Consider the following 19,521-nt stretch of genomic DNA (forward strand, 5'->3'; position numbering starts at 1 on the left):
GACCAGACCCCATCCCTCCCCGCGAAAAATAAAAAGAATCAAGCAAAAATTCTATAAGCATCAAAATAATCATGCAAATAGCTACTCAGAAAGGCAAACTGGATCAGAGGCAGAACTCTCAGCTGAGTAGGGAAACAAAGGGAGGAAGCTAATGGACCTGCATTTGTGAGTGTGAGAGACAGGGATTGTGATACAAGAAGACCGACCTGGTATTTGTGCATGAAGGTAAGAGAAACACGTTTTAGACAGGCGAGGATTTTGAGGATCATCCCCGTGGACCCCTTTCCAGAAACCACTTTAAGTCCTGTAGAACTTGTAAATCAACACAAACCCACTCTTCCAAACACATCACAACCACGGACAGGATATGATGTACGTAAGAATGTTACAGGGGTGGGGTCGCCTGCCACACAAGACCCTCAAAATCATTTGGTGTCTGATGAGACAGTTATGTGTGATTCTCACCAGATGCCATGGATGTCTGTCTATACCGGTAAAAAATAAATAAATTTTAAAGAGAATGATGTCATAAACATCCAAATGGCTCGACACTCAGGTGAGCAGGGGCCTAGTCAAGAGTCTTCTTCATCTTGGCCTGGATGCTAAGAATATGGCTATTCGGCCGGGCGCTGGTGGCTCACGCCTGTAATCCTAGCTACTCAGGAGGCTGAGATCTGAGGATCGCGGTTCAAAGCCAGCCCAGGCAGGAGAGACCGTGAGACTCCTATCTCCAATAAACCACCAGAAAACCGGAAGGGGCACTGTAGCTCAAGTGGTAGAGCGCTTGCCTTGAGCTGAAGAGCTGAGGGACAGCGCCCAGGCCCAGAGTTCAAGCCCCACGACCGACAAAAAAAAAAAAAAAGAATATGGCTATTCATTTCATCACTGTTCTTTGTTTTGGTTTGGTTTCTGGACCTTCTTTTCCTTCTTTTTTCTCACAGTACTGGGATTTAAACTCAGGGCCTCATGCTTGTTAGACAGGCTCCCTACCTACTTAGCAATACCCAGCCATTTTTGGTTTCCATTATTTTTCAAGTAGAGGCTTATATTTTTGCCCAGGCCAGTCTTGGACTGCATTTCTTCTATCTATGCCGCTCACATAGCTGGGATCATAAGATGCACACTAACACATATGCTTGTTGATTGAGATGAGGTCTCACTTTGTCACCCCTTAACCCAAGCTAGCCTCAAACTGAAATCTTCCCATCTCTACGGCTCACATAGCTGAGATTACATGTGTGAAACACTGCACCCAGCTGATCTCTGCTCTTGTAGTATTAAACAATGTTTTCCCACACAGCTTTTTGATGAACATTCTAAGTCACTAAAACTCAATAAATTAATTACAATAAGACACACTATTGTAACTGTATTATTTCAGGCAGCATTACCAGATAGACTTAGCATATTTTCAACTTGCCTTGAAACAAATATTCTCCTTTTCATTGTATCCAAAGACAAACGTGTCGCTTTTTGAAGACTGTCCAGTAATTGATGAGAGAAAAAAGCAAAGACCTCTTTGCATTCCTGTAATGAGAAATCATTAGATTTGCTTCCCAGAAATAAATCTCTATCCTTTCCAAAGCAGTAACCTCACATTCAAAGTGACATGGGAAATGGAAGAAATAACAAACTATACACTCACAGTGACACTGTAGAACAAAATTTAATACTAAACTACTTGTGTGGATTTCTTTAAACAGCAACATATGAAATGTGTGCTTGCCTGAACAGCCTAGCAAAACAAGAGGACTTAATCAAGGGCAGAAATTCAAAAATAGTATGTTCTAAATAATCCTGTTTTGCTCAACACTCAGTAATTCACACAAAGACATCCCCAAATTGAGACATTTCAAATATGGGGGTATGGACATAGGAGGCTGATGAGTCCCCATCCCCAAGAAGGCAGGCCTGGTAGGGAAACTTATTTTAAGATAATAGACACAAAGCACAGTATAGGAGCACATGCCTGCAATCTCAGCAACTCTGACTCCTGAGGCAGGAAGATCTCAAGCTCAAAGACAGCTCTGGAAAATGTTGTGAGACTCTGTCTCAGAAACCAAACCAAAAAAAAAAATCTGGGATACAGTCAAGTGACAGTACACTTGTTTAGTATGTGCAAGGCCCTGGCCTCATTCCCCAGAACCACAAAAAAGAAAAACACACAAGACCTAAATACATTTTGGGGACCGTACTTTGACCTTCTTTCCAGACCCTTCTTTCTCTTAGGAGGATCAAGAGCACAGAAGAGACACTGAGGCTGGTAGGTATGGATGAACTCCAGTCTTTCTCTTGTGTATGGGGAAGGCGGTAGGGATGAAACCCAGGGCCTTCCACTTGCTAGGTAAGCGCTGCACTGCCAAGCAGCCACCTGCACTGCACTGCCACCCCAGGCCCTGCCGCTCACTCCCCAGGGCCACACTACTGGCCCCTTAAGGTTGGCAGGAGAATCAGGTTGAGCTTGTCAATTTGGTCAGGGCAGAGGGATTAGGGAGCTAAAGCACAATCTCAATTGGATTGTAATGTCAGAGAGAGAGAGACCATTCTGGCAATAAAACGTAGGAGCTGGATTAAACAGGCACCTGGAACTGCCCTGATGCAGCGCCAAGTGACTGCCCCAGTGAGAGAGGCTCCCTGGCTCTGGGTCTTGCTCTACGGAGCCCAGCACTACCCAAAGAAGAAGCAATAGCAAGAGAGGGACTGCTGAGTGGAAGAGCACTTCCTCCCCAGGCAGCCCCCAGGGCGGTCAGGGTGTGGAATGGAGTCTAGGGCTAATCTGCGAAACAGTGGCTCCCAGTCCTCTGTGTGCAACAAGGCAAAAAGAGAACGCATGTGTAGTCTTTATTTCCAAAACCCTAGAAGAATATGCAAAAAGTGAGTAGAACAGAGAAAAGAAGGAAAAGTGAGTCTAATAGATGAAAACTGAGAGGAGGAAGCTGGGTGTGGTGACACACACCTGTGGTCCCAGCTACTTGGGAGGCAGAGTTTTTTGGCCCAAGACCAGCCTGTATGTAGCAAAACTCATGAGACTCTACTGAGAAGGGGGGAAAGCTTAAAAAAAAAAAGCAGAAGAACTGGGCCATAACTCAAGTGCAGAGTGCTGCTTAGTTAGCAAGTACAAGAATCGGAACCCTAGTACTTCCAAGAAAGAAAAAGAAAAATGGAAGCCGGGCGCCAGTGGCTCACGCCTGTAATCCTAGCTACTCAGGAGGCTGAGATCTGAGGTTCAAAGCCAGCCCAGGCAGGAAAGTCCGTGAAACTCTTATCTCTAATAAACCACCAGAAAACCGGAAGTGGCGCTGTGGCTCAGTGGTAGAGCGATAGCCTTGAGCCTGAAGAGCTGGGGGCAGCGCTCAGGCCCAGAGTTCAAGCCCCACGACCGACAAAAAAAAAGAAAAGAAAAATGTCATTCATAGTTGATCCATGACCAGAGGAGAGAAACCAGCACCTCCTTCTCAATAGTCAGGCTCAAGTCTCTACAAGACAATACAAAGTTCTGCCTGTCCAGGGTCTGTCTGGCCACAGACTTCCCACAGGGCTAGCTACAAATGTAGAGCCTGGGCCCAAAGAAACTAAGAACTAGGACTGTGGTATAGAAAACTCCTTTATACGTGGTAATAAGCCAAGCATTTGTGGCTCATGCCTGTAAATCTAGCTACTCAGAAGACTAAGAACTGAGGATCAGGGTTCAAAGCCAGTCCAGGCAGGAAAGTCTGGAAGTGGAGCTGTAGCTCAAGAGGTAGAGTGCAAGCCTTGAACACTAAAACTCAGAGACAGTACCCAGGCCTGAGTTCAAGCTCCAGGACCAGCAGAAACAGACAGAGAGACAGACAGATTGATTGATTGACTGATAGAGCAAGGTGAGTCACAAGGGAAGATTGTGTAATCCACAATGGGCAGAATCATGTCTCAAGTCCACGCTATAGGAAACCTGCAAAGACTGCTGGATTCTGCCCGTCCTGCAGTGTAAAGCGGAAACATGTAATTCTCTGGCTTCTGCTCTAAATGAGACAGGGACTGGTTACACGCCTGCCTACACACAGCCCCCCTGAGGAACACAAAGGCGCAATGCCTCTGTGCCTCTGATCGTATAAAATTCTATTTACCGAAATGAATTCCAAGAAATGGAAACAAGAGTTTCTTTTTTTCTTGTTTGTTCATTTATCTGTCTTTGGAGAGGTAAGGGGGGGAGGAGGGACACAGGAATGGAGAAACAAAGGGTGAAAAATGTAGCAGCAGTAAGCACTGGACACTATATGGAAAAGGTACTATGTAACTTGTCGGCAGGGATGGGACGGAAAAACTGAGAGCAAGGGAAGGGAAGGGGTGACATTGTCCAAAAAGAAATGTACTATAGTCGGGCGCCAGTAGCTCACGCCTGTAATCCTAGCTACTCGGAGGCTAAGATCTGAGGGTCGAGGTTCAAAGCCAGCCTGGGCAGGAAAGTCCGTGAGACTCTTATCTCCAATAAACCACTAGAAAACCAGAAGTAGCGCTATGGCTCAAGCGGCAGAGTGCTCACCTTGAGCTGAAGAGCGCAGGGACAGCGCCCAAGCCCAGAGTTCAAGCCACGAGACCAACCAAAAAAAGATTTAAAAAAAGAAAGAAAGAAATGTACTCATTACCTGACCTATGTAACTGTAACCCTTCTGTACATCACCTTTATAATAACAATTTTTAAAATTCTTTTTAAGAAAAGCCCCCTTTGAGTCATAACTCCGCAAAATTGCACATGGGTGTCCCATCTAAAAGAATGACCTTCTTAAATTCATCTTCTTTGTCGTTGCTATCCACTTCCTTCACCATCTCATCGTACTCGTTGTTGTCCGCCTCTTCTGTGTCATTTCCAAAAACAACACGTTTCCGTTGTTCTACAAACAGAAGACCAAAATAGTGACACTTGATTCATTTTTTAGGATTGTTTTATTTTATATGGCTAATTCTTCTTATTAGGAAGCTCACGTTAAAAAATGTCCCCAAATATTGCCACCAACTGTCCTTCCTGCCACACTGAGAAATACTTTTCAAGGCACAGATACCCTTCTCTTCCTCTCTCTCTCCCCCTCTCTGTCTCTCTCTCTCTTCTTACAATGTCACTTTCATGGGATATCTGCTTGACTGAAATGTTCTCATCTCACTACGAAAGCTAGCTCTCAACAGGTGCCCTCACGTTTGCAGGTAGCAAAGCCAAGTCCTCTCTCATGTCCTTGGAAACCCCTCTAACACAGAATCCAGTCAGGTGCCACCTCACACTGTCCCTGGGCAGGGGATAGTAGGAAAGCCCATATTTGGGCAAGCAGGGCTTCTGACTGACAGACACATCCTCTTATAATAACATGGAAAACCTTCAACTATAAATATTTACTTAATTGGCTCTGCTTTAGAGCTTGAAAACATATTTCAATATTTGATTCCAAACAAGTCTTCTTCAAATTTGGCCAAAAAATTCTAAGAGTAGGACCATCTGAACAAAATGAAAAGTTTCACATTCAAAACCCTAATCTAGGACACAGGGAAACAAAACAATTCCCCTGCTAGAGAAATATTTTCTTCAAATTCCCCACCCCTGATACTGAGAGTTCAAATTCAGCAGCTTATCTCTTGTGCTTATTACATGTATTTACTAAAATGATAGGAATCTAGGACTTTCTTAGGTGGAAAAGTGAGATTCTGAGGTGGGGAGAACAGGAAATGCAGAAAGGTGGAAATGACCCCTTGTCTTTAAACAATCCAGGTACTCTGTGATACAGATTTGCTTCAACAGAAATGTGGACATTTCTTCCAGTTAAACTGAACTAGGGTGGTAAGGTAGTCAAAAGGGAAGACAAAACACTTTTTAGGATATTCTTCATTCATTCCCCCTGGGAATCTCCCAAATGGAGTGCCGCATGTGCTGAGATCTTTGCTTCCCTAGGCCCCACTTATTTACCTATACCCCGAACCTCAAAACTGTTCTAAGTAGGGATGTACAGGTCATTTCATTCAGAGAAAAATCTAGAGGTATTTTTAAAAGATAGTTTCACCCAAATTAAACTTTCTAGATTTGTGACAATTATAGATTTTACTCATGCCTGGCTAGTTTGAGGGGGGAAAAAGAATGAAATTGCCTGGGGGTGTGGACTCAATGGGAGAGCCACTTACATAGCAAGCACAAGGTCCTGGGTTCAAACCCCAGTATTATGGAAAAAGAAAAAAAAAAGTAAAATCAATCACACAGTCAAAGGGTTGGGATTAGAATGCTGAGGACAGAAACGAAAGGAAGGGAAGGGAGGAAAGGAAAGAAGGAAAGGAAAAGGAAGGGAGGGAGGGAGGGAGGCAGGGAGGCAGGGAGGCAGGGAGGCAGGGAGGCAGGGAGGCAGGGAGGCAGAGCAAGCTGAAACTGCTATCCATAGAAATGGGGATTGTCTCCTGTTGGCAATGAGGCACTAGGCTTTCAGAAGGGTCCTCACTATGCTGCAGTTGATGAAAAGTGCTCTCTGAGCAATTAGTACCAACAGCAAAGTAGTTTATGCTAACCAGCCCTTTTCTTCCTGTGAATCTGCAATTCTGTCATCTGCTAAAGCTGAGGGCATCTACATGAGGACCTATCTGTAGCTCGTGTGACTTACACATTAATTAGTGAAATTACCTGGTAACTTTTTTATTACTCCTTTCCCCGTGTATTTAACTTCATAAAGTTGCTCAAATATTAATATAAGCTCTCTGACAGCTTCTTCCACGTGCCGACTTTTGTGGTTTAGAATATCAGCCCATTCTTTTGTGTGTGTCTATTAAACAAACGAATGTGACTTAACTTTCAGATACCTAAAAACTCTAGGAAATTATCAAACAGACTTTAATTTATAAAACTCTAATTAATTTCACCTGAAAATAACTAGAGGGGCTGAGACAGATCCGCGGTAGCGCACTTACCCCGCTGCTCCAGGCCCGGAGCTCCATCCCCAGCCCATCAATACATGAATTAATGAGTAAATTAATGAAAATCGTTGCCAGGGGCGTAATGTTTCAGATACAAAATGGGACACCTCATCCATGGAAGCAGAAGGAAGGAAAATAGAGGGCGGGAGCAGTGAACAAGATAACTGTGAAAAGCATTTCCATAACTTTAATTTAGAAACTTATAGACAATCCTTGCCTCTCCCCCTTGAGGCCACTTTGTCAGACACTTCTAAGGTGTCATTCTCCGATTCATGCCACCCCATTTTCTCTCCTCTGCCTTTCTCTGCATCACAGGAAGCTTGCACTCACTACAATGAACCATCTGATGGTAAATTTGTGGGAAGACAGACCTAATTCTTAGGTCACTCAGGGGAAATGAATGGAACAAAGGTGCTCTGCAAAATTCTGCCACAGGAGGCGCTAGTGACTCAAATCCATAATCCTAGCTAATCGGGGAGAATCTGAGGATGGCTGTGCACAGCCAACTTGGGCAAGAAAGTCCATGAAGATCTTATCCATTAACCAGCAGAAACCTGGGAGTGGAGCTGTGTCTCCAGTGTTAGAGCACCAGCCTTGAGTAAAAAACCAAACAAGAACAAGAGGCTGGGTTGTGGTAGGAAAAAAACTAGAACTAAAACAAACAACAATAACCTTCCCCCCCCCACACACATAAACACCTGTGTCCCCAATCCTGACTTACCAATAATAATCATGTGGGGTTTTTTTCTTGTGCCATCGATAAAAATGCCACATTCCCACCCAGTCACACTTTATCCCAATTTCCTTCTTTGTGTGTCTGTTAATCTTTCTATGCATATAATTACCTTTGTTCATTTGTAATCAATACAAGTTCTCTCCTGTAGTGTAGACTTCCTCTCCTAGCAATTTGTATTGTCAACACAGTTATAAATACACACCACAAGAAAATGATTTTGTTATGAATGGGCCAAAAGAAATGAAATGGATGCAACCAGACTGCACCGCTGGGAAAGGAGCCATCTTCAGACCTATCAAAAAAGACCCAGCATGGTGACTCAAACCAGCAGAGTGGGTGGCTAAGATCTGGTTCAAAGCCAACCCTGGGCAGGGAAGTCCATGAGATGCTCATCTCCAATTAGCCACCAAAAGTAGTGTTATGGCTCAAAGTGGTAGAGTACTAGCATTGAGCAAAAAAGAGCTCAGGGACAGCCACCAGGCCCAGAGTTCAAGCCCCATGACTGACAAAAAAATAAATAAAAACAAATAAATTAAAAATAAATAATTCACATTTCATTTTGTAGCTTAGTACTTCTGTGATTACAATATGATTATATTGCATACCTCATTGAGGGTCAGCATATCTTCTACTCTGGTAGCACCAGTTTCAGGCAAAGATATCAACACAGTTTTGGCTATCTCCTTGAGAACTGTATCAATATGCATTTCACACAAGTCACTGACCTACCAACAACAAAATCCAAATCAATAATCCTTTTATCCTTTAGCACTAGCTTTGCACCCAAAACATAGAAGAAGAATAAATTGATGTAGGAGACTAGATCTGGGAAGTTGTATCTTGAGTCAAGCATAATTTGGTCAAGTTTTTGGAATACGTGTATCAAGAACGCTTGGCATGCAACATATGTTTCCTTGAGCAGCCACACGCCAATCACCTCATACTGTATTCCTGCATGTGATCCTCTGATCCTCCTTCCAGAAAAGGAAGCATCAATAACCTGGCTTTGTAAAGAAAGACACCAGGGCTCAGAGAAGTCAAGTAACCTACAGAGGAACACATAGCTAGGAAAGGCAGATCCTCTGTGGGTTTATCTGATTCTGAGTTTGTCTATAACATGCTGATACAATGACAGACAGATGAGTGCATTTAAAAACATATGCACGGTCTGGGAAGGTGGCTCAGTGGTAGAGCACTTGCCTTGCATGCATGAGGCCCTCGATTCCTTAGCACCACATAAGCAAAAAGAAAAAAGCCGGAAGTGGCGCTGTGGCTCAAGTGGTAGAGCGCTAGCCTTGAGCTGAAGAGCTGAGGGACAGGGCCCAGGCCCAGAGTTCAGGCCCCACGATCAGAACCAAAAAATAAAATAAAATAAAATAAATAAAAACATATGCACGAGCTGGGTGCCAGTGGCTCACGCCTGCAATCCTATTCAGGAGGCTGAGATCTGAGGATCACGGTTCAAAGCCAGCCTGGGCAGGAAAGTCTGTGAGACTCTTATCTCCAGTAAAACCACTAGAAAACCAGAAGTGGGGGGCTGGGAAGGTGGCTCAGTGGTAGAGTGCTTGCCTTGCATGCATGAGGCCCTGGGTTTGATTCCTTAGCACCACATAAGCAAAAAGAAAAAAACCAGAAGTGGCGCTGTGGCTCAAGTGGTAGAGCGCTGGCCTTGAGCTGAAGAGCTGAGGGACAGTGCCCAAGCCTAGAGTTCAAGCCATATGACTGACAAAAAAAAAAAAAATGCACAGTCTATGCAGCAAACATATCAGAAAATAATAGACAGTATCTCCCATTACACTAACACCTCACCTACTTAACATTAAGTGCCTTCATAATAATATTTAAACACTCCACTTTTCCGCCTTCAACACCCTGGGTTGGAACTGAGCCATCATTTTAGCATATTGAAGGCAGAGGTAGTAATTCAGGAGTAAGCACAAGACAACGTAGATGAAATAGACCCAAATCAGTGGCTGCACACTGGTGGCTCACACTTGTAATTCTTAACTACTCAGGAGGCTAAGATCTGAATATCACAGTTCAAAGCCAATCAGGGTAGAAAAGCCTTTGAGATTCTTATCTCTAATTAACCAACTAAAAGCCAGAAGTTTAAAAAAAAAGCTGAGCACAAGGCTGTGGTTCAAGGGGTAGAGCATTAGACTTGAGTGAAAAAAATCAAGCAAGAGCACAAGGCCCTGAGTTCAAGCCCAAGGATACATGCTTTCCTTGCCGCCCCCGCAGAGAAAAAGATAGACTAAAATCAGCAAAAGAAGCCAAAAACATTACTTTTTAACTAATGGATATTTGTTTAAATAAATCATACTCATTAAAAAACTTCGATCCTTAATCAAATCAATACTTATAGTCTGAATATGACTGTATTCAGATTTTTTTTTTTTTTTTGGGGTCCGGTCGTGGGGCCTGAACTCTGGGCCTGGGCACTGTCCCTCAGCTCTTCAGCTCAAGGCTAGTGCTCTACCACTTGAGCCACAGCGCCACTTCCGGCTTTTTTCTTTTTGCTTATGTGGTGCTGAGGAATCGAACCCAGGGCCTTGAGCATGCAAGGCAAGCGCTCTACCACTGAGCCACCTTCCCAGCCCTGTATTCAGATTTTTAATGTGTATCAATTTACCTTCTTTAAAAGTTGATTAAACATATCCAAAACAGACTCAACTTCATGAAAGAAGCGTTCCAGAGTTAAAGATGACCATGTTAGGACTGTGAGACCCTGCCTCAACACAAACTCCACCTGGGGAACAAAAGAGGTAAAACATAACAGCTTCCCTGTTAATGAGAGCATCTGTGTTTATAAAAAAGGATTTATCTTATTTGCTACAAATTTTACAAACTAATTTTCCTTAACTGTGTTTTCCCACACGCCTAATAAAAAAAGTGACTTTTTGTTTGAAATCATCATTGGCTGTCCTGGAAGCCAACTGTGGATTTTCAGAAACTGCTTGTGATTTTTTTAGATTAAGTTATTTTTCAAAGGCAACAAAACTTAGACAAGAAATTGTTCTATAGGGGTAAAAATGAGAGCTATGAAGTTTAACTAGAAAGACAGAGGATAAGCAAGACTATGTGGTCCAAAATCCATATAATATATATATATATATCAGGAGTCTAATTTTAAATAACAGGAAAATTTAAAAAAATCTTCAACATTCCCAACCTGTTTTGTTTTAGGAGCCATCAGATTAACAAATACAGAAGGCACTTCCTGACATAGGTCATCATAATACTGCAGAAGACCCTGTTTAAAAAAAGTAGAATAGTATATATTACCTTAATTCACTTAAAGGCAGTAGTCACTTTTTTTTTTTTTTTTTTTTTTTTTTGTCGGTTGTGGGGCTTGAACTCTGGGCCTGGGCACTGTCTCTCAGCTCTTCAGCAAGTACTCTACCACTTGAGCCACTGTACCACTTGCAGTTTTCTGGTGATTATTTGGAGATAAGAGTCTCACAGGACTTTCCTGACAGGACTGGCTTTGAACCTCAATTCTCAGATCTCAGCCTTCGGAGTAGGTAGGATTACTAGTGCCCAGCAGTAGTCACATTTTTATTCAGACCAGACCTGTTGTCTCAAGTCTTGCTATCATGAAGAGAGAGATGCTAATTTAAATTTATACCAATTGACTATATTTTTTATCACCTCTAAATTACCTGTGCATTCTTTTTTTTTTTTTTTCATGCAACACTGGGGCTTGAACTCATAGTCTCTCACTTTTGCTTGGCTTTTTCACTCAAGGCTGGAGCTCTACCACTTAAGCCACCCAGCTACTTCTGGCTTTTTGCTGGTTAACTGGAGATAAGAATCTCATGGAATTTCTTGCCCAGACTGGCTTTGAACTGTGGTCTTCAGATCTCAGCCAGTTGCCTGGCTCTCTGAGCAGTCTCTCTTTAAACAACAAGTTAATGGCACTACTTGGATTTTCATTTTTCATATTGATTATTTCTCTTGGTGGGTGTCATATTTATTTTAAATTGTGGGGATAATTACCTGTTTGTGAATCTTATACATTTTCCCCTTCTCTTTATTATCTTCTAACACATTAAAACTTACTCATCTCTAAGGTCACAATTGCTTCTCGAAACTAAATAAATTAGCTAGTCCTTTACATCCACAGTAGAATAAGCAACTGTGAAAAAAAAAATCCAAGAAAAGGACCACATATGACCTAATTCCATGTGTATGAATGTCCAGAACAGGCAAATCCTCAGAGACAATGGGCCTGGGTAGTTTCCAGGGCTGAGTTTGGGGAGAACAGAAGGAAAATGGCAAACAAACTCTAGTGGAAATGGCATTTCTTTGGGGGAGGGGAGATGAAAATGTTCTAAAATTGAATGTGAAGCTTTGTGGATATACAAAACCATTTAATTATATATTTGGAGGATAAATTGCATGCCTTGTGAATTATATTTCAATATAGCTGTTACTCTGAAAGAACTGTTTGGGGGGGGGGAATCACTATTCTAATATTCTTAGCCTTAGTGATCCTTAGTTTCACATATAACTCTAATTTTAAATTATAATTTCTAATGGGACAAAATTTTGAAATCGTCTTTGATTTGTGTTTGATTCCAAAAGGACTCCCTCATTATCTGTTTACCCTTATACCCAGACATGGATTTTAATTAAACCAAGAGTCTTAAATACAGTGACATATTGAAAATGTCAGATATTATTCCTTCTGGCCAGAAACAAGAAGTCTGTATTTACTTATGTCAGGACTGATTATGAAAATAGTTAACCCACTTTGCATCAGAGCAAACAGAAATCTTTCTCATTGAGTAATCAGCAGTTCTATTAACTGTTCTGTATTTATTCCATGACCCATATTTAATCAATCTCTACTGTTGGATTCAGATTCATCTTTTACTGTTGCCAGTAATGCTGGAAAGAACATTCTTGTACTTAGATGTTTTCCTATACATCCCAACTATATGTCGACAGCCATCCTGAAGAACCCAAAGAATGCTGAGATTAGTAGAGTTTGTTGCTTTTACTTTTGTGTCAGTACTGGGGCTTAAACAGAGGGTATAACTTTCTCACTTGGCTTTTCCGCTCAAAGCTAGTGTGCTATCACTTTAGCCACACCTCCACTTCTGGCTTTTTGCTGTTTAATTGGAGGTAAGCACCGCTGGCTCACACCTGTATCCTAGCTACTCAGGAAGCTGATATCTAAGGATCAAAGTTCAAAGCCAGCTGGGGCAGTCCATGAGACTCTTATCTCCAATTAACTGCCAAAAAACCAGAAGTGGTGTTATGGCTCAAGTGGTAGAGCGCTAGCCTTGAGCTGAAAAGCTGAGGAAGAGCGCCCAGGCCCAGAGTTTAAGCCCCATGACTGAAAAAATTAATTAACTAATTAATTAACTTAAATACATAAATAAAAGTCATGGATTTGTCTGTCCAGGGTGGCTTTGAACCACAATCCTCAAGAGTTCTGCCTCCTGGGTAGCTAGGATTACAGGCCTGAGCCACCTGTGATGCACTACATCTTATGTTTGAACTGCTATTCTAAAGAATCCTAGTTGTACTTACACTCTCTTCATAGAAACTGTGTGTTAGGATTTGAATATATTTTGATTCATCTTCTACAATGTCACTTTTTTCTTTCTTTTTTTTTTTTTTTTTTTGTCGGTCATGTGTCTTGAACTCTGGGTCTGGGCGCTGTCCCTAAGCAATTCAGCTCAAGGCTACTGCTCTACCACTTGAGCCACAGTGCCACTTCCAGTTTTCTGGTGGTTAATTGGAGTTTCCTGCCTGGGCTGGCTTTGAACTTCAAGCCTCAGCTCTCAACTTCCTGAGTAGCTAGGATGACAGGTGTGAGCCACCTGCACCTGGCTTGAATGTCACTTTTTTTTTTAAAACCATTTTCTCTGTTGTTTTTTCTTTGAATTTTAGTCTGGCCACCAGTAAACTGGCCTGGGAATATCCCCCTATTCCACAATGTTGAAGAATGCTTTCCATGCATGCTTTGTTGTTTGTTTGTTTTGTCAGTCCCGGGGCTTAAACTCCAGGCCTGGGCACTGTCGTCCTCAGCGCTTTAGCTGAAGGCTAGCATGCTACCACTTGAGCCACAGCACCACTTCTGGTTTTATGGTGGTTTATTGGAGGTAAGAGTCTCATGGACTTTTCCTGCACAGACTGCCAATCCTCAGATCTCAGCCTCCTGAGTAGCTAGGATTACAGGTACGAGCCACCAGCACCCAGCCTCTTTCTTAACTTTTATCTTATTAGTACTCAAGTATTAAATACATTATTAAATTTAATCTACTTAGTCCTTAAAATTATGAACACCTTTTTCAAAATCACTATCCTCTCATTTATTGTCCAGAAGTCTAAGAGTAAGTCTAATGCTCTTCTCCCTTCCTACTTTCCACCTCTAGTCTTTCCTGTGTCTGAAAGTCAGCATTTTACGTCTGTCAAGAATCAACATCTTAGTGGTACTGTGGCTCAAGTGGTACAGTGCTAGCCTTGTGCACAAAGAGGCTCAGGGATAGTGCCCAGGCCCTGAGTTCAAGCCCCATAACATAAAAAAGAATCAACATCATGACAAACTTCCTCTTCATGTCAGCATACCTGTAGGGATACACACAACAACAACAACAAAATCCTCTTTCAAAAAATAATCAGAAAACTCCATCTATCTATCTTACCTGCAAATATAGTTTGTCTGCTTTCAATTTACTTTCCAATTTTAACAATCTCTTTGCCTGTTCGGGAACATCCAACTTCATCTTGATCATACACTTGGTTTCCCGAACAACTTCCAAAATTTTGGGATCAAAATTGACCAGCAGCTTTCCTGTTTCTGGATGTCGCACGAAAAGCGTGGCTTGTAAGGCTGTGGAGGATGAGTAGGGACACTGCTCACTCTGACTTCCTTCCTGCTTAAGGGTACGTACATGACATGGCTTTTGCCACTGAATGGTTCACTTCCTTTTTTTTTTCTGGTCGTGGGGCCTGAACTCTGGGCCTGGGTGCTGTCCCTCAGCTCTTCAGCTCAAGGAGAGCACTCTACCACTTGAGCCACAGTGCCTCTTCTGGTTTTCTGGTGATTTATCAGAGATAAGAGTCTCATGGACTTTCCTGCCTGGACTGGCTTTGAAACGAGATCCCCAGATTTCAGCCTCCTATGTAGCTAGGATTACAGGCATGAGCCACCGGCACCTGACTGGTTCACTTCTTTCTTAAAGGTAATACGATAATTCTGGAGGCTCCAGTGCTAAGGCACAGTAGCTGGCACATAGCTAGCACTCAGGACTCAGAGAAATGCAAGTACAGTATCTGTACGATATCACAGATAAATCGTATTTGACCAAGACATTGTCCTGTGGCCTGCAACACTTTACTGAGTAGATCGAAGATACCTGCTGCTTATTTTTTATTAACATATGATAATTATACAAAAGTCCTCATTTTGGTATTTCCATACATGCACATGGTGTAACCTGATCAAATTCTCCCCTTCTATTTCTTATTCATTCCTATCCTATCACTCATTATTCTATCTTCATACGTGTGTATAAAATATTTCAATCATATTCATCCTCTCCTTTCACCCGCCACTAGTTTCCACTCCAAAATAATCCCCATTATTTACTTCTGTCATTTATTTTTAAGGTCTAGATCCCACATATAGCTTATATTGTGTGTTATGACTTAACCCCTAAAAAAGAATGGTAAGAGGAACAGAACTACAAAAGATGATACACACCATAGACTTCAAACTTTTTTCTGCCTGGATCCTAAAGGGGCTTGAAGTTTCCCTAAATTAAATCTCCATGTTGAGCTGGGGACAGGTGGCTCATGCTTGCAATACTAACTACTCAGGAAGCTGACAGCTGAGGATCATGGTAGGAAGCCAGTCCAGGCAGAAAAGTTAGTGACACTCTTATCTCCAATTAACCTTCCAAAAGCCAGAAGTGGAGCTTTGGCTTAAGTGGATGAGTGCTAGCCTTTAGCATAAAAGCTCAGTGACCAGCACTCAGGCCCTAAATTCAAGCCCCATGACTAGTACCAAAAGCGAAAAAAGAAAATGTAAAAAGTTAGCATTGACAGTTAAAGAATTCAAGATGACAGACACAGAACATGTCTTAGAATGTATAGAGCAAAGCTGGGAATAAGGCTTAGTGGTAGAGTGCTTGCCTAGCATGCATGAAGTCCTAGGTTCGATTCCTCAGTACACATAAACACAAAAAGCTGGACATAGTGCTGTGGCTCAAGTGGTGGAGTGCTAGCCCTGAACACCGAGAGGCTCAGGGACAAAGCCCAGGCCCTGAGTTCAAACAAACAAAAAAAAAAAAAGACTGTGTAGAGCAGATAAGACAGATGTATAAAGACTCTGGAGGAGGGCTGGGAAGGTGGCTCAGTGGTAGAGCGCTTGCCTTGCATGCATGAGGCCCTGAGTTCGATTCCTCAGCACCACATAAGCAAAAAGAAAAAAGCCAGAAGTGGCACTGTGGTTCAAGTGGTAGAGCGCTAGCCATGAGCTGAAGAGCTGAGGGACAGCACCCAAGCCCAGAGTTCAGGCCCCACGACCGGACCCCCCCCCCCAAAAAAAAAGACTCTGGAGGAGCGAGGCATTATTTTGTTCCAAGGAAGATTAAGAAAGGGCTTTCATGGAACAAGTATATGTTGAGCTTGTTTTGAATGTGTTCAAATAAAGGAAGGTATGTGTACATAAAAACTAGTAGGACAGGGACTGGGAATGTGGCTTAGTGGTAGAGTGCTTGTCTAGCATGCATGAAGCCCTGGTTTTGATCCCTCAGTACTACATAAACAGAAAAAGCCAGAAATGGTGCTGTGGCTCAAGTGCCAGCCTTGAACAAAAGCTCAGGGATGATGCAAACAAACAAACAAAAAAAACTAGTAGGACAAAAAATATGTAGATAGCTGGGTATGTAGGTCAAGTGGCAGAGTACTTGCCTAGCATAAGGAAGCCTGGGGGTTCAATTCCTATTACAGAAAAAAAAAATAAGAAGGAGGAGGAGGAGGAAGAAGAAAGAAGAAGAAGAAAGAAGAAGAAGAAAGAAGAAGAAGAAAGAAGAAGAAAGAAGAAGAAGAAGAAGAAGAAGAAGAAGAAGAAGAAGAAGAAGAAGAAGAAGAAGAAGAAGAAGAAGAAGAAGAAGAAGAAGAAAGAAGAAGAAGAAAAGTGGGGGCATTGCAGAAGCAAAAAGTACATACTCCATGCTTCCATTCTTTTTTTTTTTTTTTTTTTTGGGGTCCGGTCGTGGGGCCTGAACTCTGGGCCTGGGCGCTGTCCCTCAGCTCTTCAGCTCAAGGCTAACGCTCTACCACTTGAGCCACAGCGCCACTGCCAGCTTTTTTCTTTTTGCTTATGTGGTGCTGAGGAATCGAACCCAGGGCCTCAGGCATGCAAGGCAAGCGCTCTACCACTGAGCTACCTTCCCAGCCCTCCATTCTTAAAAATTCTATTTAGAAGAAGTGACATTGATCAAGATGCACTGAACTCATAATCTGACTTAAAACCCAGTACTGGCACACACACACACGCATATGCATACACACACTCACATGCATACACACACTCACAAACACAAAGTTTAACACTTAAACTATGGAAAAAGGCAAATAAGGGAGGGTGTGTGTGTGTGTGTGTGTGTGTGTACTGGAGCTGTGTGTGTGTGTGTGTGTGTGTGTGTGTGTGTGTGTGTGTGTGTGTGTGTGTGTGTGTGTGTGTGTGTGTGTGTGTGTGTGTGTGTGTGTGTGTGTGTGTGTGTGTGTGTGTGTGTGTGTGTGTGTGTGTGTGTGTGTGTGTGTGTACTGGAGCTTAAACCCAAGGCCTCATCCTCTCGCTTAGCTTTTTTGGTTCAAGGCTGGTATTCTACCACTAGTGCCACATGTCTACTTGCAGTTTTTTGTTGGTTAGTGGAGATAAAGGTCTCTTGAATTTATCTGCCCCAGACTGGCTTCGAACCTCTATCCTCGGAACTCAGCTTCCTGGGTAGCTAGGATTACAGGAATAAGCCACTGGCACCCAGTTTAAACTTACCTTGGTACTCCTTTGAAAGTAGTGGTATAGTTAGAGGTTTGCATTATGATCCATAGATCCCACATATAGCAGTTACCCCCAAGAACTGGCCTGAAAAAGTGCTTACTGCAAGTTTAACTATGGTGCTAGTTACGGATGGCACCTGCAGGGTAGGGTCCCTGGGGTCTAGGATTTGCTTAGCAGGGAATCAGTGGCCTGTGGACAGCACCTCTGTCCCCAGAGCTAAACAATATGAGCACTGAAACCAAGAAGTAGAAATAGGAATGGCCCTGCGCCCCATCTCCCTACTGGGAGTGACAGAAAAATTTGTCCCACCTGTCCCTGCAGTTCCATCCCTGCTCAGAGGTGATCGGACTGAAGAGTGAGAACAATTACAGTACACCATATAGTTCCACCAAAGTCACGGGCAAGGGCTTAGAGTTCAAGTTATGATTAAGAGGTCAAGATTAAGGAAGGACAAAATGGGCAGATTAGCTGACCAATAATTGAGTCCACACAGGATCCATATCCTACACAATGCCAGGAAGGCGAAAGGAAAGAGTTATGCCTAATCCTGAATTCAACTCTATCCAAAGCCCAAACCCCAACACTTTTAAAATGCTAGAGCTTAAAACTGAAATGAATTTAGCAATAGGAAAAGAAAACAAGAAGGAACGCGAAAAGGGGGCAGGGGAGAGACAGACAGAGACAGAAGACACAGAGAGAAGAGGCTACAAATTTATTTTTCTCCTCTGACATGGGACTAACCTTTGAATCTGTAACAAGAAGAAGAAAATGACTAGTAAAACCTAAGTCTATGAGATATCTCCAGAGATATGTTCACATTTAAATACTGTTTTCCAAAGAAAGTCATAACTTAGTTTATCACTTTTAAAGGTCATGACAACTTTTGCTTGAAATGCCAGAATCTTAACAACTATAAACAAATAAACCATTGTACATCCTTAAATCTAAACTTTGAATAGCCTCACATTCATAAAAAAAAATTCTCTGGCGTCAGGAACTCATTCAGAAGTAGCAAGCCCCGGTCTGCTACTCACCGTAGTGTAACTGTGAAATCTCTTTGACCCAGGCCGTGTGGTACACCACCTCGAATTCCACTAGGACATAGGAGATTTTGTTGTACTGTCGGATCACAGCTTTCCCTTCATTACTTGATAAAATGTCTGAGTTTTTCTGTTTATTTTTTTAAGGGACAAAAGCAAAAGAGGTGCATTTTAAGAGGCTGCAGATTCTTTTTCATAAATTGTTGATACTTTAAAGGCATCATATAATTGTGCTAGCAATTTAGATTTGGCCTCAGAAAAAGATGGAGGTAGGAAAGGCAAGAGAAGCTAGAATCAGGAGAGGGTAAGCCTTATCAGTAGAAAGAGAACACTGGAAAGATGAAGACATAAAGGAGATTATTTACCACCCATAGCCAGATTCAGACATTAGTTATTTCTACCTCCAATTCTTTTTCTCTTTTTTTTTTTTTTTTTTGCGGGGGGGTCTGGTTGTGGAGCCTGAACTCTGGGCCTGGGCGCTGTCCCTCAGCTCTTCAGCTCAAGGCTAGCGTTCTACCACTTGAGCCACAGCGCCACTTCCAGTTTTTGTCTTTTTGTGTATGTGGTGCTGAGGAATCGAACCCAGTACCTCATGCATGCAAGGCAAGCACTCTACCACTGAGTCACCTTCCCAGCCCCACCTCCAATTTTCTAACCCCATCCCCACTTTTCTGTCTGGGTTTCCTTGAACTGTGAACATGAGGGTACTTTCCTAAAAGCATAACTCCTCTGTACATCACCTCTATAATAACAATAAAACAATTTAAAAAAACAGTAGCCATCTACGAAAGGATAAAAAAACA

General features: G+C 42.5%; 1 protein-coding gene across 2 annotated transcripts in view; it reads right to left on the reverse strand.

Annotated features, from left to right (window-relative positions):
• Dnah8 (dynein axonemal heavy chain 8) overlaps positions 1-19,521 on the reverse strand; it is a 205,509-nt gene that overhangs the window by 150,413 nt on the left and 35,575 nt on the right. For both annotated transcript variants that reach the window (XM_070023840.1, XM_070023841.1), the window contains exons 17-24: positions 18,713-18,848; positions 14,314-14,501; positions 10,827-10,907; positions 10,287-10,403; positions 8,260-8,379; positions 6,629-6,767; positions 4,759-4,871; positions 1,421-1,527 (exon numbers count right to left, since the gene is read on the reverse strand). In XM_070023840.1, coding sequence (XP_069879941.1) covers positions 1,421-1,527; positions 4,759-4,871; positions 6,629-6,767; positions 8,260-8,379; positions 10,287-10,403; positions 10,827-10,907; positions 14,314-14,501; positions 18,713-18,848 — 1,001 coding nt within the window. The remainder of the gene's footprint in view (positions 1-1,420; positions 1,528-4,758; positions 4,872-6,628; positions 6,768-8,259; positions 8,380-10,286; positions 10,404-10,826; positions 10,908-14,313; positions 14,502-18,712; positions 18,849-19,521) is intronic.

Source organism: Dipodomys merriami, unplaced genomic scaffold, assembly GCF_024711535.1.
Source record: "Dipodomys merriami isolate MVZ:Mamm:240054 unplaced genomic scaffold, mDipMer1.0.p SCAF_16, whole genome shotgun sequence".
NCBI classification, from domain to species: Eukaryota; Metazoa; Chordata; class Mammalia; order Rodentia; family Heteromyidae; genus Dipodomys; species Dipodomys merriami.